The following is a 27,061-nucleotide window of genomic DNA, read 5'->3' on the forward strand; positions in this document are numbered from 1 at the left end:
CAGCAAACTAAAAGAGATCGAGTTACAACCAGAATGGGGAGTAGAAGATACTTGGCAAAAAAATCAGGAAATGCATCAACCAAGCAGCAGAAAAAGCAATTGTAAAGCGGAAAATTAACACGAGGGCGATAAACCACACCAAACCGTGGTTTTGTCAAGAGGTAAAAGAACCCTCTGAATTAAAAGCAAATACTACCTGAGATATAAAAGCACACAATCGGAAGAAGCTCTCGCAGAATATGTCCAAGTAAGAAACGAAGTAAACGCAAGAATAAAATCAATCAAAAGAGAACATTGGGCTAAATTCACCAGCGACATGGACTACGACCTACATGGTGCCCAAAAGAAAGTATTGAAAATGCTTCGGAACAAAAAAAAACCAGTTAACCAGTTCGTGCAGACCACGGGAGTACCTATAGAGACATGGCAACCAGCATTTTAAGGAGCTATATAATGCTGAAGAAACGCTGAATATAAACGAATATGAAGCAGATATAAGTGCTACAATCAATGACGAAGAGGTAGAAGCAAAGATCAAGAAGCTAAAAAACAGAAAATCACCTGGAACAGATGGTATACCCAATGAACTCTTAAAATATGGAGGCCCTGAACTTGCAAGTAAACTGTCACAACTATTTAACAAAATCTTAAACGACACAGAAACACCAGAGGAATGACATAAGAGCATCACAATCCCCATATTTAAAAAAGAACAAAAAACTTGCCCACAAAACTACAGAGGAATAACCCTCTTAAATACAACGATGAAACTTTTCACGAGTATTCTTAAGGACAAATTGGAAAGGCAAATCACTAATGCTGAAGAACAACAAGGTTTTACAAGAGGGCGGTCTATAACAGATGCAGTATTCATAATAAAACAAATAATAAAAAAGCTATAGTATATTTGCTTCATTGATCTGACGAAGGCGTTTGCTGCCAGTTGACCGCGTGCCTTAAGTCGCTATATTAAAAGTTCCATATCTTGGTCAAAAATTAACGTAAAAACATTTACCAAAGCGTAAAATGTTCGTTTTTGAGTTGTTCTATAACTTCCATTAGCCATATTTTCGAAGTTTGTAGCTTAATTTTGTTTAAATCTCTTATAAACAAATTAATTCGCAACTTTTTAGTCAAATTTATAATTTTAATTGTTATAACTTTTTTATTAATAAAAATAAATTAATTCTGCAAAGTTTTGTTTTAAGCTGAAACAACATCTTGAAGGTGTTTTGAAAATTAATCGCACGTATGAAAGCCAAGTTATTCTTGGAAAAGCCCCATTGAATGCCTATTTTGCAATTGTTTTTAACGAAATTTATTATAACTCCGGTTCATTTGTTGTAATAATCGCATCAAGTTTACCAAACGCCATTTTTTTATTTTGGTAAAATGAAATATTTCTAATAGCTTAGGAGATATAATCATTTAAACAATTAAATTGTTAATAACAAATTATCTGAAGGGTTTTCAGCCTGGTACCCTCAAAAAATCGAATCTATGCACCAAAAAAACATAAAAAACGTCAATAAAAGTGCATAACCCCCCCCTCTGGGACTCCTAGACTACAAAACAATGTCCAAAATACAGAGAAACAACTGTTGAGAACGATCAAAATAAAAAAGCTATTTGGGTCATTTGCTACGTCACGAAAAGTATCGTTTTACTCGATTAATCGTTAAGTAAAAAATAAAAGGAAAATGTGGTAAAAAAATGATCCTGGTTATGCAACATTACTGACAACTATAGTTTATTTTTATGAACGAGAGAGTAATTAGCATAATTTTAACTGGTACCTCCGACCACTCCATGGGAGTGCTCAAGATTAATTGAAAAATTACTTTGAATAATTGTAAAAAATAAATGAATTATTTCAGTGTTATAAAGTGTTATGTGTATGTAAACAAAAGTGACCTCTTTTATCACACACTATATTAGAACTGACTGGCCTACATTAAAAAGGGTTTTAAAAAATTCACATTTTTTTTAATTTTTAAAAATTACAAAAGAGAAAAAGAGTTTTTAAAACCGTCTAAGGTATGTTAAATAGATGAATAAAAATATTAATATAAAACTTACAGCTACTTGTTACAAATCCAAATCAGATTCAGAAGATGAACTTTCAGAACCAAGATTTATAATAACTGGCTCAATCATTTTATCAGTAATATTGTCCAGCTTCCACATTTTTTCCTCTTCTTTAATAGTGTGATTTACTGCCTTTTCCCAGTTTTCAGGTTTTACATTATTTACGGCCTCCAAAAACAACTGTTTAACATCATGAATTTTAAAAGTGGTATTTTTTCTTGAAACTTCACTCTTTATCTGTGCCCATACCAGTTCAATCGGGTTTAATTCACAATGATATGGTGGGGATCTAAGTACTGTCATTCCACGATTTTTGGCAATTTCATCAATTTCGTATTTTTTAAATTTTTCTTTATGAATGACACACAACGAATAAAGTTCCTTTCTTATAGATCCGGGATGGTACGTAATATTTTTTGAACTCAGCCAATTCTGCAAGTCTTTTTTTAACCACTTGGTTGTGGGCAGTCCTTCTATAAGTCTGGAGTGATAACTTGCATTATCCATTACTATTACACAGTTCTTAGGAAGAAGATCTATCATTTGTTTGAACCATTCCTGAAAGACATCAGCGTTGATGTCTTCATGGTAGTCACCGGTACGAGTTGATTCAAAAGTTAATAAACCACCTTCAACAAAACCGTCTGAACTGCCAATGTGTACTATTATCAGCCTGCGTCCCTTTCCTGATGGTGGGTTTAAACCAGTAGATAAGTTATTTACAAAAGCGTGCCTTTGACTTGTAACAGTTTCATCCTGCCAAAATTTATTTGGTGTATGACCCTCGTTGATCCATGTTTCATCAAGATAAAATATTTTTCTTTTTTGGTTTCTCATTTCTTTTATGATTCTTAGAAAATGTCTTCTCCATATGACAATATCGCTTCTTTCTAATAAAATAGACTTTCTGGGATTCTTTTTCCAGCGGAAGCCTATTTCTTTTAAAAGTTTCCATAACGTATTTCGACTCATTTCTGGGTAATCCTTATCATCTCGAACTGAGACAAGAAATTTTTGTCTAAAGAAGAATTCATGCACTTTCCGTCGAAGTCCTTCTTTAAAATGATATTCTATTTGAAATTTTGGTTTCCCTGGAGCATTACGTGGCATTTGAAAACTACCACATTTCTCTTCTTTAATAACTGTGTAAATCGTAGATTTCCCAACACCAAGTGTACTGCTAACTAACTCAACGGTCTCATCAACACTTTCACATAAACGTTTGTCTGTAAATGATATAAAACAATTAAATATTAATGTTTTTTCATTAACTGTTAAAGGACCAATTTTTCGGCGTTTACAAGGCACTTCCAAATTTTCCATAACACTAGTATACACAATAAACTGCACCTTGCCACTGAAGTACCTACTTTTAGTGAACTGTTAGGAATTTTGAATACGCCACTTGGACCTTCCTACAAAATGGAAAAACCCACTATCACATTTTCTGTGGAATAAGTTTAGAAGGTAATTATCTAGTCAATTACTGTCGTAGATTCCTGGAATTAAAGAATTAAATGTTTGATTGTTGAAACCCTTACTTCGTGGATTGCACTCATTTCAGATAAAATAAAACGTTTTATTTTATCTAAAGAATTAAACTTTATTTTGCAAATAGGTAGGTACTTATTAAACTTTTATTGGTTATATATTATATATAACCAATAAAATAAACATCATACATTTCTTGCAAATTCATTAGTACCTGTTAACCTCCATCACTCCGACACTGGCAACCTTATTTAGGGATTAGTAACCCTCACAACTATTGTATTCTATTCTGCTCCAAGCTTTATACCTGGTGGTCATACTCAATTTAAAATTGTTTTCCTATATACTTCTGTAAACTTTTTGACAAATATCTGTTTTTCATTGAGTCACCCGTATCAACAGTTTAGGGATTTGCATACATAATTTATTGTTTTATTACTCTCTCATACATAAAAATACACTATAGATAGGACAATAGGATAGGGTAAATATAAGTCAACCAAGGCTCAGCAGTATAATGATAAAAAATTGGATAATGATGGCTATAATTATCTGTTGATTCAATTAGCAATGGATGTTATGAGTATTTGATTTATTTTATTTTAGTATTGTTAGGTTGAATATATCTATTCAACGAAATTTAATATTTTGTAGTACCTACTGTACTACTGTAAATTGAACGGTGTCATAAAATGAGCCATTGCAAAGCAAGATAAGATTATATAGATATATTTGGAATTAGAAATATTATTTTAGAAATTAATTTGGCTAATAGTAGAAATTCTGAAAAAAGTTTGTTTATAATAGGAACTTAAAAATAACAATTGCTAATTTGAAAAATGTGTTTATTAGACTAATTATAATAATAACTTATAATTTCCTAAAAACATTATCTGATTCGCTGGAATAAATTATATAAATTATGCAAATCGTATGATAATTTTTATTTCTATTATTTGCTGTGGTTTATTTTGTGGTCAAGTATTCTGGATAGAAAAATAATTGTTATATGTATATACACGATTTTCGTCACAATCTTTTTACAAATAAACAAATGCCGGATATGATTTGTATATACGTCAAACGCCGATTTCGGCAATGGTCGAAACTACGGCCAAAACGCGATCTGGTCACCAGCATATCGCGAATATCCGAAATATCGGTTTTCAGCATTTTAATGTAGACCAGAACGCATTCTAGACCTGTTGGAATTGCGGAAGTGCGTACAAATTTTTCAGAGTCAATCAGAAAGCATTCTGGCATTCTTCACATTTCCAGAACGCGTCGAGCAAACAATAATTTCTCAGCTTGCTTGTAGAGTCCAACTTTAACCTCGTTCCGTTCATTATTTCTTTTCTCACTTCGTAAACATCGGTTACATGTAATGTTATCTTAACTTTGTCTATTTTCTTCGTCAAAGTTTCCGCAGATAATGTGAATAGGTAAGTAACGAATGAACATTGATGAGTATTTGAAATTTATTGTTCGATGTTGATCTTCAGTGTTCCTTCTGTTTGTCAAACTATTTTCCTACTAGTTAACTAGTGGTACATATCCATCTTCACGCTCATCTGAATTCTTCTGATCGCACAACTTTTGTAGTTCGTCTTCTGTTTCAACGTCAATGATCCTCTGAATCTTCATAACTTTTAGTTATTCCTGTATGGAGAGGAATTTTTCTACTTTGTACAAATCGCAACCCTTTAGACCATTTGGTTGTGTTTTGTTCAGCCAACCATGTAACCAACATGTCTCTTACATCTTGGTTCGATCTCTCCACAGACCCGTAAGGTTTGCGAATAGCAAGATTTTTCATGGACCAATTTTAATTTGGGTCACATTTCAGCAGAATTTTTTACGATGTGGTTGGCAAATTCTCTACCGTTGTCGCTTGGTAAAATCGTAACCGCGCCGAATAATCAAAAATATCTAATAAATGATAGGCAAATTCTCCAGCTGTCTTTGTTTTTAATTCCCGTAGCATTGTGAATTTTGTTGAGTTATCATGATAATTGAGGATGAAATGAAAATCTTGATCTGGCTCACTTTGTATGTCAATTAGATTTACTTGGCAGCGCGAATTCATTGTATTTGTTAAGATTGGCCTCACCACTAAACTTTTTTCCACAAGGAAACTAAATCCTGTAGTTGGCTGTATACCATGTATCACAAAAAATTTATTTAAAAATTCCTTTATAAAAGGTATATATACCTGGTATAAAGGAATTTTTAAATAATTTTTTTTAAAACTTTTTTGTTACACTTTTTTTTTTCAATTGACACTACTTGCAAATTATTAAATAAATCTCAATTAGACATGCCGGAAATCCTGAGACCCACCCAGAAAACAGAATATACTTTTCCGAAGGTTTTTGGTGCGATGAAAACGAATCTGGGCTCCAAACTGCTGAATATTCTGAGATATATTATCCTGACCTCAAAAGTGCAAAAATAGCCGTTTTTTGTTGAGTATCTGTATCCCTGCTTGTGGCTGATAGGGGTAATTTCTGGGGATAATTTTGTTATTAATTTTTCAAGTTCCAGCGTTAGGTACATTTTTCTTCTTGTGGATAAACAGTGATGGCTAAAACAAAGAAGCAATTAACCTCGTGGGTTCGTGGGTTAGGTAAGCCTGTTTGTGGACGGACTGAATGGTGGTTTCTAGGGTTGCTTGGGTTACTTGACAAGTAAACTCGCTTGCTTAGGGATTTCCGAATTAGGTCGATTTGCCTGCTTGTGGGCAATTTCTAGTAGTTAGTTGGTTTAAGGGTTTGGCGAATAAACTGGCTTGTTGTACATTATTCCCATTTAATATAAAAAATTAGCAATTAATCTTATGCATTCTATGGTTAGGTGGGTTTTCCTGCTTCTCGATGAAAAGGGGTGGATTGTAGGGGTTCATAGCTTAGAGATGTTTTGTTTCGATCAGTAAACACAATGACTGTATGTAATTTTATTTTGATATGATACAATAAGCAATTAATCTTAGAGATTCTTAGGTTCGGCGGATTTGCCTGCTTGTGGACTGAAAGGGATGATTTCTAGAAGTTGGTTGGGTTCGGGATGTGTAGGTTTGAAATTTTTGGGTTTGGGGTTAAACGATTTGGGTCGTCAGGTTTGAGGTTGTTTGAATAAGGTTTTATGAGTTTGGGATTTCTGAATTTAGAATTTCCGTTATATTATATTAATCATATTTTATAGTTTGTAGATTTTGTAAAACTAAGAAACTATAAAATGCGATATCTCAAATATGCCAAAAAAGAAGATATCTGAGTAAGCTTAACGTCATTTAAAAGACTGAGACTTATACTTTAAGATAGTTATTACAGTTTATGGAAGAAAAATTATATTACGATGCTGCATAACCTCAAAAACAACCAAAAACCGTCATTTTTACACTTTTAGTTAGGATATATCAGAAACCAGGGCCAATTTGGCAATTTGGAGCTCAGATTCGGATTCAGCGCACAAAAATACCTTTTGAAAAATTTATTCTGATCTCTGGGTGTGAATATTGGTCAAATTTTGTCGGCCTGTATTATTTGCTGAGTTATGTTATAATATTTTATCTTCAGTTCAGAACTAAAATCAATAAAAGAATATAATTAGACGTACCTTATTTTCGCGTAAATTACAAAAAAAAATGACACCTCGTAATCTCTTAGGTCCTGTCCTTACATGAGCGAAATAATATTAAATCTTCTATTTTTCCCTGAATAATTACATGTAGTAGTTCATATTTTGGATTTCTTATGATGTGGTCAAAGTACTTCAGTGTTCTTCTTTTTATGGTACTCAGAAAACGATAATACTTTATTCAGATGTTGTAAAACTACTTTATTCGTTCGTCTGCCCGTTCACGATATTCTCAACGCTTGACGAAAGCCTCAATTATTTGATACATTGTTACAGTGGGAGTTCACGCTTCCATTCCATAGAATGTAATGCTGAAGACATAACAGCTCTTGGTTAATACATTTGGCATATTCTTCAATGTTGTTCTGATTTGCTGTATTTTGCTTTTGACTTCCTGAGATAAGTCCAATTTTTCATTCGTCCAACAGCTCAAATATTTGTATGATTGTACTCTTCGCTGTTTCTCCATCTATCCATGATGAATATCCATTTCATACATGTTGACTATCCATTTGGTTTTCTTTGTATTTACTTTCAAACCCTGTTGTTTACGATGGACTTTAACAACTAATAAGAGTATCTGAAAATGATCTTTATTCGTTGCTATCACTATCACTACCAAAACTGTGTCATCAGAATATATTAAGTCGTTGATTACTACTAGTAACAAGAATGGATAGGAGAAGTAATGACGAAATAAAGCAAAGAACATCAATAGAAACAGACATACTAACATATATAGAACAAAAAAGACTAAAGTGGTATGGACATGTAAGAAGAGCTAGCGACAGCAGATGGATAAAAAGAATAACCGAATGGAGCCCCATAGGAAGGAGGAAAAGAGGACGACCCCGAAAATCCTGGAGGAACGAAGTAGACGACGCCATGAGTAAGAGAGGACTAAACGATGGAGAATGGAACAACAGAGAGAGATGGAAACGGTTGAGCGAGGGAAGGCAGTGAATACTGTAGAATCCCTAAATATATATATATATATATATATATATATATATATATATATATATATATATATATATATATATATATATATATATATATATATGATTACTACTCCGTTGACAATTATACCTTCTGTTGTTTTGTCGTCCACAGCTTCTCCCAAAACCTTTTTTGCGTATTATGTAAAAGAGGAGAGAGCATACATCCCTGTCGAACTTCTCTCATAATATGAATTATCTAATTAGGAGATATCTGATCTTTAATTCTAATGTAAGCTGTCTGGTTCCAGTACATCTTGACATCTCTGTATAAGATCCTGGATGCTAAAAACGCCTGCCATGGACTGAAATCACTTTTGAACAAAAACTGAGATTTTCTACACTTTTTCACATATTAAGAATTAGGACTGCTTTATTATGTAGCAAAAAGGTACAAACCCGTTGGTACTTAGTTCCACCATTTATAATTACCATTTTTGTGTCCCTCAATCAAGAAGCACTGATATAATTACCTAATGATCGCTAGAAACCAAATCTGGAGAATATGAGAATTGCTCAATTAATTCTAAGTGTGCTTGAACGATTGTAGCTGCTGCAATGGCCAACCTGTGACTAGGTGCATTATCCTCATGAGGATACAAGGATAGGTGTTGCCAAGAGAACAACTTTGCGCAACTTCCCTCTTCGTGTTTCTTTTACGGCTTGACAAAATTTTATAATTACATTGGCATAATAAGCACCTTTAATTGTGGCTCTCTTTTACAGGTAATTTACTAAAATTAGCCTTAATAATTCTAAAATACGGTCAGCATGGCTTTACCTGCTGAAAGTTCCATCTTAAATTTTTTCGTCTATTTTTTGTCACTATTTTGGTCACTATATCGTAGTGACGGGTCTAAGATTCATCCGATGGCTCTAATATTATAATAAAATGCTCTTCGTCTTCTCTATATTAGGTTAAAATCAACTGCAAATGGCGTTTCGAGTTTGCTTCTGTGCATGTACAGTAAGTATATTGAATACCAATGGTATGAAAGATCATTATCTTCTCTAATTTGTCTAATAGCCACACGTCGATCTTGAAGCACGAGATCATGTACCTTTGTAACATTTTCTTATGTAGTAATGGTGTGAGCTCTACCCCTGCATATTCGTCTGTAAACTACTCTCTACCACATTTAAATTCACAACATCATCTTTTTCCTATGTCATATTATACTGTACATTCCCCTAATGTATCTATCAAATCTTTATGGTGTTGTCAATATTTTTTAATAAGCAAAAATCTGCCAGAATTAAAGTACACAATGAAGTTAGGCGGATGGATTTTGTTGAAAAGGGTAGATTGCATACCCACAAGCTGTGTTTTCGCTTCGAAACCACTTTTTTTTAATAATGTAGATTATTTTAAGACGAAAGTTATTCCTGTGATTTTTTCGTAAAATAAGTAGTTTAAACGTAAAATGCAAATAAACAATTAAAAATGCTTGCCAATACTTCATTGAGTCCCAAGAAACATGGCTGAAGGAAGTGGAGGATTCAGAGCGACGCAGAAGATTCAAGAGGCGAAATTGTGGAACCCACGACGGGCCATAGAGCCGAGTATGCATGTGTGTGTATGCAATAAGTATGTAGTATTATTATTTGTCTATAAGAATGTTGCTAATGTAGGATGTAGTGTTATTTGCTTATTAGAATTGTGCTAAACAGGTATTTGCCCTGATCTGTATTATTAATTAAATTTGGAAAATTATTCAACGCAAATTGAATAAAGAGTCGCTAACAAAAATATTTAAGATTACTTTAGAAACCTATAGGTACCCATAAAAAAAGTTATTGAACTTGATATAGTAATTAAACTAAACCTAAAAAACATGTAAAAATTATGTTAGATTAGTAGCATAGGAAAAATGTGTAAAGTATTTAAATATGTAATATACAGGGTGCGCCAAACCTCTGGTTTTCTTTTGTTACGGCTACATTATGGAGATATGAGAAATTGTTTATAAAAAGTTGATTTAAGTATATCAAAGACGTCTGTAATTTAAAATTATTTTCGATTATACAGGGTTAGTAAGAACGGAATGAACCAAAGTTGTGTTTTTGAACTGGAACACCCTGTATATGCACTACTAATATACAGGGTTGTTCCATCAAAAATTGAGAAAATTTTGTCTTTGAAAATTGTGATCACACTGTATATTGTATGGCTAGATGTCAAAGGTAATAAATTATTAAGAAAAACTGCTACACTAGAAAAACTTTGACATTTATTGTCATTTACATTTTTATTAACCTGCAAACCTAATCCACAGCCCTTTAAATATTAGTATAAATATTGCGAAAATTATTAATTTTAGACCTATAAAACTTTATACAAAGTCTTCATATTAAAAAAAAATATTCAAAAATGGTTCAATACACAAAACACAACTTTAGTACATTGCGTTATTCTGACTAACCCTGTATAGTCGAAAATAACTTTAAAATTATGAACATTTGTTGTATATTCCAGAATTTAACAGTAAAAAAAGGAACCCAGAGATTTGATACACCCTGTATAACTTGAGATTGGGTGAGATTAAAGGTGGATAACAATAATCAGTAATTACTACAAAATCTAACAGCTAATCTCAAAATGTAAAGGTATACAAATATAAAAGTCCAATAAGCACATGCAGGTCAATAAACATTCAATGAAATATGACTAAGTAATACTATATATGATTCATTCCAAACTTTGTTAGATATAAATACTTCTGAAGTGGAATTTATAATACAAGGAATCAATTTCTATATTATGCAAAACATTAGGAAAATATTTAGTAATCTGCTTAAATATGTAAACAAAAAGGTTATAACCACTATTTAGAAAATAATGGTGTTTTCTATATCCAGCTGAATAAAGTATTTAGCTAGTGCCTTAAGAGTGACATATGTATTAAGAAATCTCACACTGTATGCCCACATTTTTTTTGTAATTTTGTTTTTAAATATTTATGAATACATATAGCCAAGGATAGTTGCAAAAATTATGTCTATTTTTTGTTTTTTTTTTATTTTTGTTGGTGAATAACAGGTATCCATCATGACCAGAACTGATAAATGCTTTCTTTGAGACCATGGTGGAGAAGCAGTATCCACCAACGATTTCAGACTAATGAGTGTGTGGTACCATCTCAATCATGTGCAGAAAACCTGCTTGGAACAGAAGCATCTGCATGATATGTGGAAAGAGTTAGTTTCAGACAATCTGATCTTTCACCAAGTTGTTCAGAGTATGAACCGAGTACTTAGCGAAGATGAATTACTCTTGGAAGATTCTGATATAGAAATAAATGAGGCCAGTAATAATGCACCTTCTACTTCTAATGTATTGACCACTTCTACTGTACTTGCAACTTCTCATGCAGCTAACACATTAGATGAAACTATCGAGCATTTGATTACCAAATATGCATTTGATACTTTGGATAAAACTAGAAAACATGCAATAATGTGGAGTGTGAAAATAATGTATGTGATGAAACCAGAAATTTTAGGTAGGGTCCTATAACTGCTAAGCATTTATGAAATTTCAAATTTACTTCTAATTCTGGTTATTGCAATGTCCTTGTATGAAAACTTTAGTTCCATATGATTTCTAGAAACTTTAATTTAATTACATGAATTAAAATTACAAGCCAATTCTGCTGTGTTATGCAAATTAATTTTTGTGAATGAAACCAATCAGTATGCTTTATATCAGAAAAAAAAAGCACAAAAAATGAAAGCTAGAATTCATCAGGGGTTCGATACAAAGGCAAGAAATGGAAAAATTTATAGGAATCCGTATGTGGATAGGTATTGTCCATTTACTAGCAAATTCACTATATTGGTCATGAAATTATCTATATGCAAATGCAATATATGTGGTCATGTCACGAAGTATGTTCCAGATACTATTAAAAGTGTGGCATTTCACAAATGAAGCCTCAGATCAAAATGATAAACTTTTAAAAATTGGTCTGCTAATAAACAAATTCAACCAATCATTTCAAGCTCAAGATTCCCTGGAGAGTTTTTCTGCATAGATGAATCTATGTTGTCATTCTAGGGGGCTCGAAATTCAAATAATAAAATAAAATACATTGTGGCAAAGGAAATGGAGGTAATGATCTTATAATACCTTCACAAACAGTCATAACACTAAGTGCAGATTTTCTAAATGCTAGACAAACAATTTTCATTCCCTTTTCAAGTATATGCAAAACTATTGCTCTAACTGGAATATTTAACGTAAACGACCAAAGAGGGCATGAAACTCCTGGCAACGAAACAAGTGAAGAAAATACTAAACTTGTTAAAGGACATATTAAAAGTTTTCCTCAAATGCTTTCTCATTATGTTAGGAAATCTAGTAAGCGTCGATATTTAGATTCAACTTTAAGCATCCTCAAAATGCATAGCTTATACAATTTCTGTTCTGTAAAGAAAGACATGTCACATCTGTTCATTGTCCTATTTATTGAAAAAAAATTTGTACTCAATATAACCTATCCTTTTTCACTCCTAAAGGACCAGTGCTTGATTTATGAGAAATACAAATCCAACAGACAATCAATTATTGAAGAATAATTATGATGATCATATTAAAAGGAGAGAAGAAAGTAACAGAGAGAAAGATGCTGATAAAAGGAAAGCGAAAGAAATTCAATCATTTCAGACAATTACTTATGAGTTACAGAGTGTCCTTCAGCTCCCTAATTCAAATATAGTGCAACTGTAGTAGAGTCGAAACTTATATACAATCTTACTATATACAAAGGATGTAAAGGAAACAAAAGATTTTGTTTCTGTTGTAATGAAATAAATGGGCAGAGAGGCACAAATGAAATGGGCACCATTCCTCTTAAATATTTAGAGGATATTAACAACCGTATAATGCACATGACTTGTTTTCTGATACCTGTGGTGGTAACAAATCGCAATAAACACATAGCTGCAGCTCTTTTATGTTGTGTTGAAAATCATCTAACTCTTTACATTATTAAGCAAAAATCTCTTGAATCTTGTCATTCATTTATGGAATATGATTCAATGCATTCAGCTACTGAAAGTGCTAAAAAGAACAGACCTCTCTTTTACATGAATGATTGGAAACAAGTGTTCAAAAGTGCAAGATCCCAAAAAACTACCAAAAAGGATTCTTATGAAGTAATGGAATTAAAATATGACGATTTTTTTTATCTTCATGATCTGTCAAAGAAGATAATAAAGAACAGAAATATAGACGAAGATGGTAGCACAGTCTTCTTCTTAGAGTGCCATATCCCTACGGAACGTCGGCGACTACCATGCTTATAATATTTTTATACTGATCTCGGTCTTGCGCTACGTGTAGCAATTGGTCCGCTGTCAAACCTGTCCACTGCCGCAAATTCCTAAACCAAGAGAGTTTCTTCCGTCCTATCCATTTCTTTCCTTTGATTTTACCGTTGAGAATTAGCCGAAGGAACTCATATCTTGGTCCTCTGATTATATGTCCAAGATATTCTAGTTTACGCCTCTTAATAATATTTAATAGAGTTCGTTGATGTCCCATTCTTCGAAGAACTTCTTCGTTTCTGGTTCTGCTAGTCCATGGAATTTTTAGTATCCTTCGATACAACCACATCTCTCTAGCACACATCTCACATCTCTACAAGCACAGTAAACTGGCTTAAAGTAAGTTTTAAGTATGAGAATAATGTCATTTTTTATAAATATTGTCATCAAGCCTATTTTAAATAAATTTATGTAAGACGTAAGGGTAGATATCATAACACATCTATAACTATAAAACAAGCTTATACAAGTAGACTTCTTATTAGTAAATGTATAAAACTAGATCTTTAAAACTATATGTATCTCCCCTCTGTAACTTCTGTATGGGAAAAAGATCTCCAGAGCCAACTCTGTATGAACAAGAATCTGAAGAAAATGAGAGTGACAAAACTTTGACTATGATTACAATAGTTTATGTTAATTTTTAATATTGTTTTGATGCTCTGTTTCTCTTTTCAATCAAATTTTAGTATTTTTTCTTGTTATTAAATTTCTCAATATTATGGTGAAAACTATAGGTACATGAGGGGTAAAACTCATTAAGTGGGAAAACCTTTTTTGCTGATCAGAAGGTACTATTTATAGTCTATCACTTAGATAAATGTACCTTTCGAAGCAATAGTTCAAGTTACTATGAACTATTTCAAATATTTAAAACTATTCTGTTTGTTATAAAACAAAATTTTTAAGTCCAAATAAATTTAAATGCTCATTAATCTCAAAGCTAAAAAATGTCACCTAGTGAGTCACCTTTACAGAAATATCCCTTGTTTTTTGGTCTATTTCACCTTACCAAGGATAAACTTTCTGATAAAATGTATTATCAATAATATTAGCAAGTACTTATGTAAAATATTTTTTGATTGCATGAAGTCCTAAAATTACTAAAAAATTATGTATGGAAGTGGCACAAAATATCAACATTCATTCAATTTTTACCCCATGGAATATACAAAATTTTTCATATTCTAAGGATATCAAAGAGTAACTTTCCTATTACAGAATATTAACACTTATATTCGCCTAAAAGATTGTTTAATAAATGAAGTGCACAAAACTCACTAAAAAGTAACCCCTAAAAATTTATAGAGACCATTAGTGGTCTAGTGTGTGTGTGTGTGTGTGTGTGTGTGTGTGTGGAAAGATAATGGCACGGAATCAAGTCCATTTGCCACAGAAAATTGTATATAGAACTTTTCTTATAATATAAATACAGAGTTGTGGGTTATGCTGCTTTAAATTTCTATTTTTATTTCTTTAATAAATATTGTTCTGAAGCCATTTTCTTGTGGCATTTTAAAGTAATTACTATTTAAATGGGAATAAGCCACAATTAAAGGTTAAAGTATGTTTATTGACGTTTCAATTTCCAGTTCGGAAATCGTTCTCAAAATACAAACATTAGTAAATTTTTTAAATGATTTCCGAAGTGGAAATTGAAACGTCAATAAATGTAATTTAACCTTTAATTGTGGCTTATTCCCATTTAAATAGTAATTTCTTTAATAAAATTTACTAGAAGTTCTAAGGTGTTTCTATTGGCAGTTAACAAAATTTGTGACAGATTTAATGGAAGAAAATATTTCATTTTAATGAGTTTACAAATTAAATCATCGGATTTTTTAAATGTGTTTTGCAACTGAAGAATATATGGTTTAGACCTCTGTAAGAGTTCTGATCACAACTACAGGCCGATGACTGTATAATGAATGCCCAGCTCAGCAAGGTGCGATGTAAATCGCCCATGATTTGTTTAAGTCGAAAAACACTTGCAGAAAAGAATTTAAGTGGAATAGTTGAAAATATATTGGGGTGGAGGTGGTAGGGTTGGATGTATTTTAAAATACGTATTTTTGCGAGTTTTCTACAATGTTTTCCCACTGTCGTTCCCATTTTAACATTATTTTATTTTTTATCAAATTAGGACTTCTGGTATTGTACAAATATTAGAATGAACTCCGTTTTGTACTGCCTCCTTGGCCAAACTATCAGCTTTTTCATTATCTAGTATACCTATATGCTCTTTGACCCATACAAATGTTATATTTAAATCTGCTATCAATTTTTTTAAATTGCGTAATATAGGACATTTCATTCTTTCAAATTTTATGCTTTTTATTGACTCCAAGGCTGACTTAGAATCAGTTAGTATTACCCCCCTTTCGTAAATTATTTGATATTAACCAAGTAATGCCCTTCAAAATTGCTATTATGTTAAGCAGTATATATGCTACATATTGATGGTAATTTAAACATAAATGATTGTTTTGTGTTTTGAATAAAAACTCCACAACCAACTCCGTGTTTTGTTTTGGATCCATCTGTAGATATAAATATCTTATTGACTAATCCACCCAATATAGATTTTAAAAAGGTATGGTTTATATGATCATATTCTGTATAATTGGGTATTATAACTCTGTGTGGTTTTATTAGTGATCTAAAGGGTATAGTATACATAAGCAATTTTTTATTTTTACTAAAAGAAGTGTGATCAGCATTAGTCTCAACAAAAGCTTCTGCAAGTGGAGGAGAATTTTTTATTTTCAAATAGCAGTTTGTTAAGTCTTCTTTCGCAATATCACTTAATTTGTTGATCGTGTTTGACTCCAAGGATTTTAGTTTTAAAAGATATTTTTGTGATAACAGCTGCCAACGCAAGTCCAAAGGTAATTCATTACACTCTGCCAGTATTGCTTTCACCGGTGATGATACCATCCCACTGATGCAAGTTCTGAGACATTTGTATTGGACTCTGTTTATTTTGTTTAGATTGGAATTACAAGAGGATCCGTATAAACAACATCCATAGTCAATGATAGAATGCACGTAGGCTCAATAAAGCTATACTAGGAGCTGGGCCCCAACTTCGATTTGTTACACACCTAAGCAAATTATAGCCTTTCTCACATTTGTTTATTAAGTGACTTATGTGGCTCGACCATAGTAACTTGGTGTCAACAATAATACCTAAATACTTAAACTCTTTAACTACTGACAGGGTATGTCCACACAGAGTTAATCTCTCTGGAGCACGTAGTCTATGCCTGGTAAAATACATGATAGAGCATTTTTCTGTTGAAAGAGTCATGCCTGTTTCTTCTGTACATATACTTACCTTATGCATAATATTCTCTAGAGCTTCTGTGCATGCTTCATAACTATTTTGGATGGTGTATATACAGATATTATCTGCATATTGTATGCAATTTATGGAGTTATGAAATAGTGACTGAATATTGGCAGAATATATATTAAATAGTACAGGACTAAGTACTGATCCCTGTGGCAACCCATGATAAACAATCCTTGGACCATGTAACACATTTCTATGATCTCTAATATAGACATGTCTGGAAAAATATAGTTGCAATATATTTAGGGCAGTAGTTTCACTAAGACCAATCCTAATAATGTTTTAAGTATATTTATATTTACAGAGTTGTAAGCCACTTTTATATCTAGAAATAAACAAGCCAAACAATCAATATAGATATTTTAGTGGTAAGTATAGATATTTTTCATTTAATCATCATATTGCAAAATAAAATAACTACAGACAAAATTAAAGGCATACAGATAAGACATTCATGATTTTTCATAAACGATTGTTTCTGATTGTTATAATGAAGATTAAACCACAATTAAATAAAAAAAAGTATCAAATTTATGTAAGTATATGGACCCTCAATCATATTTGAAAGACAAATAATTTTTTAATTTGATATGGGCATAAAGAACAGGCTCTTTCATTTAAAAATAATCTTACGATGGTGATAAATGATGGTGAATACCTGATTAAATCAAATTCTAATTCCTAAAAAAAACATTAACTACTTCTGTGTGTGTGTGTACAAATTTTCAAGAGATTATGATTGTGAAGAGATGAGACCAATGTTCAAAATCCTGTTATTGGCTGTCAAAATTTTTATAGAAATAAGCTATGTCAGTAATATATATAGGCTTTTCCAATTGATGGTAACTTCCAGTATTATGGCTATAGTAAGCTATCAATATTTTAGACATGTCGATCAGCTACAGTTATGGGGAAGTTTCAATATAGACTTCAAATTTGGTTATTTTATGGATACACATATTATTATATTTAGGGGAAAGCAACACTACTCCCCCTCCACACCAGTTATGGAAAGGTGATAGTGTATATTAAAAAAAGGTGAAAGGTAAAGTAATAAGTAGGATGTAAGAGCTAAATATTATATAATGATAATTACCAAGAGTGAATCAATTTAATTGTGTAATAAATTTTTATTGAATGGCACATATTGTATTAAATCATATAAACAAATGTGAATTAAAAGTTTTATGTATTCATTTTTGTCTTTAATTGTTTGCTAAATAAGTATTTAAATAAACTCTTGCTAATAGCACTTTAATATGAAATATTATATATCAGCTATAGATAATAACAGAAACTGATTATATATTTTCATGATTTTCCACAAGAGGTAAAGAATTTATAATTGACTAAATGTTTGTTTGATAATCAAAAAATGTTTTGTAATAACAAAAGAGACATATCTTTCTTGTGAATAATATTTGCATAAAAAAGATTTCTTAAATTTGATATTAAGCAAGAACAGGTTTAGTTAAGTCTTTATATAAATATAATGTGTAGATATGCGACCAAATATAATGTTCATATTAAATTGCAAATAATAATGACCTAGATTTTAGTTTATATGGAGTCTATTTGTCTTAAAACATAATGAACATGTACAAAAAAAATGGTGTGATAAGTATATTATCAGTAGATAATTATATAAAAAGTAATTAACAAAAAGCAATTTTTAGCTAATGAAGAAAGTATTTAATTCTTTTTTTTTGTATTGGTTTCTTTAAAACCATTAAAATTCAAAATATTTTAGACCATAAGAAAAAATTTTATGTAAACTGGGGTAACATAGATAGATTGCAGTAATGTTGGGAAACGTGAAGGCTATCTTATTACAAAATAACTTTAGAAAATTATAATCCCCTAAATTATATGTTGGGTGATATTGTTTAGTCAATTTTTTTACAAATTATCAAAAGGGCAAAACATTTTTGTTGTAATGAGTCTGACAAGAAAAATTCTTTAGAAAATAACATAGCAAACGGAAGACTTACAATCTAAATGTTTCTTTTTGGGTCCGATCATTTCCTCTGTGGTTGCTTTGCATACCGCTTTGGCTAAACCTTGTCCAGCCAAACTATGTTTTGCAGCTAAAAGCCTATCATTTATAGTCTGTCCTGCTAGTCTTCCTGTCATATTGCACCTGTTGAGTCACTGTTTCTTAATTTAAACGACGATTATATGGTTGAAAGAAGGCACGAAGTATTAATTACACTCACTTAATATATTAAACGTATGTTGCAAATAAAACTGTAATTAAAATGAGTTGATAAGAATGGATGATTCCTAACTAAAAGTAAAAATGAAACAACTGACAGTTGCGACACTGACTGACAGTGCTGATGATATGAAGTTAGCAGAATTACCGTCAATAACCGGCTGGAGGCTAGCCGATTATTTCCGATCATTTAGACAGTGGCGTTCAGATGGTCTTTTTATAGACAAAAAAATTAATTTTGATTGATAGGAAAAAAAACCAATTAATTGGCTATAATAATTTTTGTTTCACAATTTTTTTGGTAACAAAAGAATTATTATAAATAATTCTAAAGTTTTATACGGTATATGGTATAATAATGTTAACCCATCGCTGGGTTTACCAATTGAGAGCACCTGTCATCTCAGCACCTTACGTTACTCGGTCTATCCATCTAGGCTTGGATTTGCCGCATTTTGTTTAAATACCCACTGATTGCATCATATTTGTTTCTAGTGTCTATATAAGCTACACGAATGTTCCAAAGACTTTCGAAGATTTCTATTGACGAAACCAAAATTCAGATTTTTTTCGTCTGTTTTGCCTTGCTAATTTATAGGCACAGATTAAAGCAAAAGTCTGAATTTTGGTTTCGTCAATAGAAATCTTCGGATTTCTACTTTCGTGATCTCTATAAGTGTTTAACACGTTGAGTGCCAGATAAGACCAACCTGGTCTCGTCCATTTCTGGGGCGTAATTGCTGTGTGATACCAATATAGACTCATATGCAGCGTCGAAACATTTCGTTAAATGAAGCAGCGTTGGTCTCGTTGTATTCATTTAAATTAATGGGATCTTGAAACGTATGGCCTGATGGTCCAGTTGCTATATTTGGCCTTTATATACGAGACCGTTGTGGCACCCTATAGCAATATGACTTTTTTGTTTTAAATAAAAATCGTAATTTATATTTTCGTTGCGTTATGCGCTACAAAAAAACAAGATATACAGTAATGTTTTTTACAATTAGAGCACTTCAGTGAACTTTGTGGGGTTTTTCTTGAGGCCTCCTTGGAACCCGATTGTTCAGAGATCTTCGCATAACAAATAACGCAACGTCTTCTATTAGCTCGGCCAACATCTTCCAGTATATCTGAGGCTTCCTCGGACTTTTTATTATTTGACGTAAAATCTTCACCTTCTCGCAATAGTCCCGTTACAACTTCCTCTCTAAATTTAGTAATTGACATATTGACATTGGCTATTTCTTGATGAGCAATATAAGCATTTACAAGACACGTTCCCGTTAGGAGTTCCAACGCCAGCTTTCTATACCATTTTAAGCTTCGCCTTAAGGAAGTATTATAGGCTTTCACTTGATCATATGATGATAACTTTTCTAAACGTTGCTGTTCTTTCTCAAAAATAGACATCTTTACTCACCAAAAGTTCAACAACAACTGAACCGATCGGATATTGTAAACAACGTTCGCGCCGTGACGTAAACCTTTGCGAGTCAAAATTTGTGAATATATTACATCAGCATGGTGTGGTGACACATTGGTCTCATATGGCTCAAAGGCCGCTTGAGACCAACGTGTCACCATTTTTTTTTTTTTTTTTTGTTAAATTGCAGGTTTTTTATTTTTTTTAATTTTTAATAGCACAAAAAATTATTTATGGTTATTTTCATTTAAAAATTGAGATTTTTTTGTCCATAGTGGCACCCAATGTGTTAAAAACCTGCTTGAAGACCATTATTGTCTGGGATTTTTTTGTTTTTTAGCTTTTTTCACTTCATTTACTGCCGAGTGCTTGATAGACTCCTAGTTTCGGAACTCTAATTCTGTATGATTAGCAGGTTCCCTTTCCAGTAATTGTCGGAAGTGGTCTAATCATCTTATAAGGATGTCTTCTCTGCTGGTGGTCAACTTGCCATACTTATCGTTGCATATATTAGTTCTTGTTTTAAATCCCTTCTTATGTTTATCTGGCGATAGAATGTTCGTGGTTCTCCTTGGTCGATATGATATTCTAGCCATTTTAACATGTCCATTGTGGCTCTAGTTTCTTTTTTATGTATTCTTTTCTCCTTTTTCCTCAACTAGCTATATTTACTTAATGTTACTTCCATTGTTTATTGTCGAGCTTTCTAAATTAAACCAGTAGTTTTTAGCTTAATTTTAGGATATACCCTAGAATGTGTTATCAGGTGCTGATTTTAGAGCTTCCTTGCAGTCGTTCTACAATTCCGTACTCGATGGGTCAATTGGCTTTCTCTATGCTTTCATTTTCCAGCATATAAACTTTGGATATTTTCATCTTCCTGTTGACTCTTGCTAGAGTTTTTTTTATATTGCTTAAAGGCTAACTTGTTCATATAAATGTTAAATGTAGTAAAATTTGGAAAACTAATCTTCTTTAATATTTTATCTGATTAGAAGGTTTGACAATGTTTTCTAGAATATTCAGATAAGTCTGCCCAACAAACCTGCCATCAATACCGCCATCCTCTAGATGAATCCTTCCCCATATATTGGCGCTAAAATGGCCAGCTGCTCGATATCTATCACATATAGAGGATTAAATATATTATTATCCTGGTCTATACACCCCAATGTTTCCCTTTTTAGAAGATTGAAAAATTGTCTCATCTGTAAATATTACTCTGTCGAAAAAATCTTAATTTTGTAGCTAATGGTTTAAAGCAAATATAAGTCTTGATTGCTTCTGTTGTGGTGTAAGAGCTTGTTTTTTTGCTGCAGTTCGGTACCTAAGACGCAATGCTTTAATTATGCGCTAAGTTGTTGTTTCCCGGAAACTGTGACATAATTATTGCAGTTTTCGCATCTTTAAAAGGATTCTCTTTTAATATCTCCAAAAGGGTACGATCTTCATGAGCGGTAGATATTTTTAGTCATCCAGAACCTTGCTTTCTTTCGAGAGTTTCTTGTTCTCTCCATCTGTTATTAATATTAAAAACTATTGTTCTGCTTAAAGTTAAAATGGTCTGCTACGGCAGATAGTGACCAACCATCTTCTAATTTCAATACAATTCTTGCTTTTAGAGATCCGGTCCACTGTATCCGGAAAGTTGCGAAATCAATTCATCCGAATTCGGTCGACAACGGACGAAAGATCCAAACACGTGGTTTGAAGAGGAGCGCGTCTACTGGGCCCGTATCGTTCGTACGTTTTTGTCCGATTTCGAACGATGCCGCATCCGATACTAGCATGTTGGGATCTAATTGCGAAATAGTGCGAAACTTGGATCACGCGAGATTGACACAATTGACTGTGACCGGTTAATTTATCAAGTTTAGCATGAATTTTGTTAAAAATGTATAGAATATTTTGTTAAGAATCATAGATTTGGAATATCGTACCACAAATGAGCAAATTCCCCAAATTCGTTTCTTTTTGCCTAAAAAGAATTTACTCACACTTCTCGTTTTCGTTTATATTGCCTGACACGTTGATGAATCAAAGGAGATTGTTTCTTTCTTTTTTTCTCCCCTTCCTTTTACCTAACAGGGTGTCAAAAAGAAAAATTTGATTGTTTCAAAAAGAAAAATTCTTCATCAGCATCAGTAAGACCGTTCCGTAGAGCCATAATTACACCATAGAGTTCGGACGAATACTAAGGCAATAGACGATCGGCGTTCGAACGATTTCGTTATAACGACCTTCGTCCGAATTCGCAACTTCGCAATTTGCAGCTTTCTGCATCCAGTAGATGGAGGGCCTTAGTTCTTTCCTAGCATGTAAAGCCATTTTTTGAGGTTGAACAGAATAAGTTATCTGACAAATTTTAAGATTTGGCAGTGACAGTGACAGTATGTAAATAATAAGTAATTATCCTTTAAAATATACTGCTCAATTTTTTACAAAATACGCTTTATACAAAATACAAAAGAGTCGTATCAGCTTTTTTAAGAACCAGCTGTACAAGCAACTAAAGTATTTTTAAAATATTTGGGTATCACATGCAGCAGCTTAAACTTATTCGTAAACTAGTTCATAAGGTTTTATTATGCAATTTGCAATTTAGTTAAGAATTAAGAGTCGTATAAGTTTTTTTAAGAACCAGCTGTACAAGCAATTTAAGTACAAATTTTTATAATATTTGGGTATCACATGCAGCCACTTAAACTTATTCGTAAACTAGTTCGTAAGGTTTTATTATACAATTTGCAATTTAGTTAAATTTTACAATGGATTGTATATTTTATTATCTTTTATTTTGTGATATTAACTTTATATGTAATTTTAGTAAATTTTAACTGTTATTGTTATTTTTTTGACTTTTTGTAATAGAGTAAGATCCCAGAGCAATCAGACATAACTTATTTTCACACAGATGAAACCTTAGAGTCTCAGTAGCGTCTCGTGTGCTTTGAATACCTGCGTATTTATGAAACTTGCTGAGTGACACCTGGGCAGGTACCAGGTGAGAAAGGTAACTAAAAATAAGAGCTATCTTACTTAAATTTACATAACTTATTTTTATACATATTTTGTAGAATATTATTTTGAAAATACTGCAATAACTGTCAGACACTTGTCATGGACCAGAACTTTTGTCAGACGCTTTAAAGCTCTACTAAAATTAAATTAACTTTACTTACTTTTACATGTCTGATTTTTAAATATGTTAATAATGGAACTATAATAAACTTATATTTAATCAGTCAGACAAATTAGAATGACCAAACATCCCTTAAACACAAAAATTAATTAATCAGAAATATAAGTGCGAGAGTGCTGTGCTTGCATTTCAGAGTTACTGAGACGTCTATAATATCTCGGTTCTCCTTCTTTAACTCACAATCTGTCACTCTACTGTGTATGTGCCCCTTGCGCCTAACCTATAATATCTATTATAGTTTAATTCGAATTTGTCAGAGCACATGTTTTTGTTGTTTATATCGTGTACTTTGTGAGTAATATTAAGTTATCTGCAATAGTGAAAATCATGGAAGAAAACAATTCAAAATGTATATTTTGTAAACAATCCAGTAATGCATTAAAGTTATTTACTGAAGAGACATTTAAAAAAATGAAAATTGTATTAAAACAGCGAATAATCCATAACCTAAAATTCAAAGACTTAGTTTTACCGGATGATATGTATAATAATGGTTATCATCGAGAATGTTACAAAAATTTTACTGCTTTGCCAAAGAAGTATTATACCGCCATTTCAGAAAAATCAAAAAGTGCTATAAAAACAGATGCATCGAGTATTGTTGAAAATATATCAGCTACGTCGACATCAAGCTTACCAAGTAATTCTAATATTAATAATGATTTATGTACAGCATCAACCTCAAGTCAACAAAATAATTCTACAGTTCTTGATTTAGATGTAGTGTCAAATTCAAGTCCAGCTAGTACTATACTTGAATCTATTATAATACCTGAGCCAAGTGTTGAGTCGAGTGTTGAATTAGAATCAGTTGAACCAGTGTCATGTAATTTGGAAGATCTTAGTATTGCAGTTGAATGTGATCTTGATTCCTCTTCTCATAATATTTTATTTAAAAGTGATATGAATACTGACACAAACCATGTATTTATTGTAACCAAAAAACTAAAAGACATAAACTGAAGAGACTACCTTTGCATGCGTGTGATAGAAACGATTTCTTAAAAAAATTAAAAGATGACGAGGAAGCCTCAGAGCAATTAATTGAGAAAGTGCAAGCTGTAACGGATTCAACAATATATTACCACAAAAAATGTCAATTGGAATATTTATACAACATATCGACAAAGAAAAATACAACTAAAACGCCTTGGCATACTCTTCGTCAGCGTCATCAAGTTGTCTTTGATGAAGTTTGTAGTTTTATACAAAAAAATGTTATAGAAAAAGGACGATGTTATTTTCTTACTTATGTCCACAGACACTACATGGAATTATTTAACGACGAAGCAGAAAATTCTAAAGAAATTATGGGCAATTTCACTCCTCATAACTTAGAGACAAAAATAAACAAAATATTTATGAAGGAGATCAAGTTCCTAATGTGTCAAAATAAGAAGATACTTGCTCCAAAACACGTTTATGTTATTGATGAGGAGTTATTGGATGATTTAAAGGATCAGGACATTTTGAATAAAGCTGCTTTAATATTAAGGAAATCAGTGCTACAAGCTGAGAAAAAAAAGTTACCTATTAAAGTATCTGTACAGAATCTTGAAGACGGTGAAGTTTCAGTGCCGGAAAGCTTATCTCAATTTTATTTTACTCTGATTGCAGGAAGTAACAGCCAAAGAAAAAATAATAAGAAATGTATTCGATTAGTTCAATCTTTGAGCCAGGATGCTGTATATGCTGTCTTTAATGGTAAATGTAAGACGTCAAAGCATATTAAGCTCGGAATGGCTTTAAAAAGCTTATCTCCGATAAATTCGTCGCCTACAAATATATCGGTTATTTTGGAAACAATGGAGCAAAGCTTACAAATTTGCGAAGAAGTTGAACAATCTTGCATTCAAGTTACTTATGATCTTGCAATTGCCAAAATAGCCTTACAAATTCAAGCTACTGAAGCACCTAAGTTTGACAACCTATTTATTCATTTGGGACCGTTCCATATCATGATGTCATACTTCAAAGCTATAGGAAAATTTATAGCAGATTGCGGCTTGTCGAACGTGATGGTGCAAAGTGATTTGTTAGCTTCGGGATCAGTTGCTGGATTTCAGGAAGGGAAACACTTCAATCGGTGTAAGAGACTTCATCCGTTGATGTCAGTAGGTCTGGAGATTTTACATTTTAAATCTTTTTTGGATATTAAAAATGTAGAAGTATCGGATACAATTATTAAAGAACTTACGCGTCTGCAAAATACTCCAGTGTCATCTTTTAAAATTGAAAATGACGATTTGAAAGAACTATTAAATAATTATTACATTTACAAACAACAGACTTTGAATGGTGATAATGGTAAAACAGCGCAGTTTTATTTAATATATATAAACTTGGTCAACTATTATTTAACTCTATCTAGAAGTATTCGTAATGGAGATTTTGATCTTTTCAAGTACGTATTACCAAAGATCACGAATTTGTTTTTTATCTTTAATCAACAAAACTATGCTCGTTGGACTGTTAGGTATTGTTCAAATTTATTAAACGTTGCTGAAACTCATCCTAATTTGTACGAAGAATTCCAAGAAGGTTTTTTTGGCATTCGAAGAACCAATAAGCCTTTTTCTAAACAACCTATTGATCTTGTTCTTGAACAAACAATAAACGCTGATGCTGCAAGGAAACTCACCGGTATAATACATTTTACGAATTCAATTTCTGCACGTCAACGATGGGCCCGGAGTCATGATATTAGATCTACAATAATCAGTTCAGTGTACAAAGATTTGGGTCTGCAGAAGGAGCAAGATGTTTCAGCCGAGCTCACCAACCATGCTATAAAAATTAATGCTAAGCTGTTGCAAAAATTTATTGAAACTTTTGATTTATTTATAAACCCATTCGATTCACAAATGCCAAAAGATTTATTAATGAATATATCATCGGGTAAAGCTGCGTCGGAGCCTGTAGAAAATTTTTTGCTTCATATAGAGAAAAATGGTGAAGCTAAACGTCAAATGTTCATTTCTGAGTGTGAATTGGATATTAGTAGATTCGAAAGAAGTATTAAGAAGACACGATCGGAAAACTTTACACTGGATTACTCCGAAAAGAAAAAAACCAAAGCAGGTGGTAAAGTGCAAGAGGTACGAATGCAAAGAGATCTTTTTGGACGAATTCTTGGAATATCTATAGATTATAAAGTAGATATGGAGAAAATTTTGTCCTATCCTATTACTCCAATGCCATTATCAATGTGCCATATTGATGGATTCATTTGCAAAACCCAGAAATCAACTTTGATGAAATCTTTGCAGAAAGGTGTAGAGCACGACTCACCTACTCAAATAGATATTTTATTAATTGATGG

The 27,061-nt window shown here is 32.2% G+C and overlaps 2 protein-coding genes across 2 annotated transcripts in view; both read right to left on the reverse strand.

The window, feature by feature from the left end:
- The window catches only part of LOC140434626 (phosphatidylinositol-binding clathrin assembly protein LAP-like), a 128,778-nt gene extending 109,547 nt beyond the window's left edge, over positions 1 to 19,231 (reverse strand). Inside the window, exon 1 of the mRNA XM_072523022.1 lies at positions 18,888 to 19,231. Coding sequence (XP_072379123.1) covers positions 18,888 to 19,029 — 142 coding nt within the window. The 5' untranslated portion in view covers positions 19,030 to 19,231. The remainder of the gene's footprint in view (positions 1 to 18,887) is intronic.
- An 825-nt stretch (positions 19,232 to 20,056) lies between these two features.
- Positions 20,057 to 20,524, reverse strand: LOC140433701 (uncharacterized). The gene has a single exon (XM_072521678.1). It carries the CDS (start codon positions 20,522 to 20,524, stop codon positions 20,057 to 20,059), a length of 468 nt encoding a protein of 155 aa, XP_072377779.1.
- Between the last annotated feature and the right edge of the window lie 6,537 nt (positions 20,525 to 27,061).

This window comes from Diabrotica undecimpunctata, chromosome 2 (genome assembly GCF_040954645.1).
Source record: "Diabrotica undecimpunctata isolate CICGRU chromosome 2, icDiaUnde3, whole genome shotgun sequence".
Classification (NCBI taxonomy): Eukaryota; Metazoa; Arthropoda; class Insecta; order Coleoptera; family Chrysomelidae; genus Diabrotica; species Diabrotica undecimpunctata.

Excerpts from the sequence above, each read along its gene's own strand:
- LOC140433701 (XM_072521678.1), bottom strand. The coding sequence starts at position 20,524 with ATGTCTATTTTTGAGAAAGAACAGCAACGTTTAGAAAAGTTATCATCA.